This window comes from Argentina silus (genome assembly GCF_951799395.1).
Source record: "Argentina silus genome assembly, chromosome: 21".
Classification (NCBI taxonomy): Eukaryota; Metazoa; Chordata; class Actinopteri; order Argentiniformes; family Argentinidae; genus Argentina; species Argentina silus.
Window position 1 is genome coordinate 8729073 of NC_139675.1, and position 2500 is coordinate 8731572.

Sequence of the window (2500 nt, forward strand, 5' to 3'; positions counted from 1 at the left end):
CTGTTGGTCCATCCGTTGTTTGGTGGAATAAAGCACTTGGGAGAAGCAGATTCCCTGTGCGGGCTGTTCTTCCTTATTTGACGACCAGAACTGTACCATCTCACCCCCCTCTCCCTCTCCCCCTCCCCCTCCCCCAGAACCCCCAGACGGTGGCCCTGGTGCGTGGCCTGGTGAAGGAGGGGGCGGTGGAGGAGCTCCAGAAATGCTTCAAAGCCAGGATGGAGTTTGGCACGGCCGGGCTGAGGGCCGCCATGGGCCCCGGGATCGCCTGCATGAACGACCTCACCATCATCCAGACCACCCAGGTACACACACACACACACACACACACACACACACACACACACACACAAAATCTACAGACCAGACAGTGTGTTGTGGGTGAAACATTCCCCACTCCTCTGGTACATAGATGGCATGATAAGCATCCTGATCCTTACACTTACTGATCATGTGATGTCTATCAACACACACAGTATACAGTCTTCTCTCTCTCTCTCTCTCTCTCTCTCTCTCTCTCTCTCTCTCTCTCTCCTCTTCCTCTTCTTCTCTTCTCTGTACGTCCCCCCTCCCCCCTCCAGGGTTTCTGTCGTTACCTGGAGCAGTGTTTCGGGGAGGACCTGAAGCAGCGGGGCGTGGTGATTGGGTACGATGCCCGGGCCCACCCCACCAGCGGGGGCAGCAGCAAGCGATTCGCCAGCCTGGCATCCGCCGTCTTCACCAGCCAGGGCGTGCCCGTCCACCTCTTCTGTGACATCACACCCACGCCCTTTGTGGTAAGTCGGAAATCAAACTTATTGGCACCAGCTTAAAGACAGTGTTGCGTATTCAGTTTGTACACAGCAGTATCTTTGTAGCGTTTAGTGAACTTTAAAGGTGCAGTGTCTGGTATTTCCACATGCAGACAGCCCTGAAAGTATATTTTACATTTTTGATATTTAGCAGATGCTTTTATAAGTGAATCATCTGTACATCAGTCATCATTAGCAAAAATCTATGCTAGGACCAGGTGCCATTGGCAGTCACAATGCTAGAAGAAGGAAGGATTACTATTATTTATTTATTTATTTATTTATTTATTATTATTATTTGAGAGAAGAAAAAAAAGAAAAAGTCATAGCTTAAGGGCAAATTCAGGTTTTTTTGGGGGGGGGCGTTACTCCAGATCCTGTTGCAGTTAGGCTTAGTCAATAACACACACACACACACACACACACACACTTACTTTCCCAATGCAAATTACGTAACAAGCAATAACCACAGTGTTCAACCACACATACACACACTATACATATACACACGCCTACAGGCCTGATAGACTTTGCACGCACACACACACACACACACATACACACACACACACAGTTACACACAGTCTCTGTGAACAAGCCTAGTTTACCATTACCCTATCTTGGCCAATAGTTCTGTTATGTTCCAATGTTAGCTTTTTGTTTATCCTTTTAAAGACAACACACACACACACACACACACACACACACACACACACACATAGACACCAAATGTTGATGCCTCAGGTTTTCAGCCAATCTGGGATCCCCACCACAATCCCTTAGCCAATCCGAGCTGGGGACAGTCCTTGATCATGCACACATCACATGGACACACACCCACTGGGCTCATGGGCTGAAATTACCAGAGCACTCTCTCTGAGTGATCACACACACAGGATGGTATTTAGCAGTGATGCTGGTTGGCTTGTGTTGTTATCCCTCCTATATAAATAAACTGTGGTTGTAACAGGCTTGATAATGTCTTAATAGCCTGGCTCACACACCAGAGTATATGGATATGGATATTAATAACCTGCTGACAGTGTGAATGCCCTGCCTCAGCCCCTGCTGACACTGTTATCTGTCTGTATAGCTGTCTGACTGCTATCTGTCTGTCTGTCTGTCTGTCTATAGAGCTGTCTGTCTGTCTATAGAGCTGTCTGTCTGTCTGTCTATAGAGCTGTCTGTCTGCTGTCTGTCTGTGTCTATAGAGCTGTCTGTCTGTCTGTCTGTCTATATATCTGTCTGTCTGTCCGTCTATATAGCTCTCTGGTGAAATTAACCTCATGTTTACCTCTCCTCGGCCCCCCTCCTCCCCCTCCTCCTCTCCTCCTCCCCTCCTCCCCTCCTCCTCTCTCTCCAGCCCTTCACTGTGTCTCTCCTAGGTCTGTGTGCTGGCATCATGGTGACGGCCTCCCACAACCCCAAACAGGACAACGGATACAAGGTCCGAACAAAGACTGTCATTCATCAGTTACATTGATAATTGATTGATCCGATTGTTAAAATAGTGGGTTGATGACTCGTTGATTTTATTTGTTGCTTGACTGATTTTGCTTGATTGACAGATCGGTGATCGATCGCTTGATTGACGGGTGTTGTTTTATCAATGTCCGTCTTTGCACTTCATGTATAAATTGATTCTCTCTTTTTCTCCTCTCTTACTCTCTCTCCCCCCCTTCCCCCGCCTCCTCAGGTGTATTGGGAGA

The 2500-nt window shown here is 47.8% G+C and overlaps 1 protein-coding gene across 1 annotated transcript in view; it reads left to right on the top strand.

Moving 5' to 3' along the window:
* Positions 1–2500, top strand: part of pgm2 (phosphoglucomutase 2) — a 9889-nt gene that overhangs the window by 2565 nt on the left and 4824 nt on the right. The window contains exons 2-5 of the mRNA XM_083693283.1: positions 138–305; positions 582–776; positions 2155–2238; positions 2488–2500. The exon at positions 2488–2500 is cut by the window's right edge and continues 181 nt beyond it. Of these exons, the coding sequence (XP_083549409.1) occupies positions 138–305; positions 582–776; positions 2155–2238; positions 2488–2500 (460 nt within the window). The remainder of the gene's footprint in view (positions 1–137; positions 306–581; positions 777–2154; positions 2239–2487) is intronic.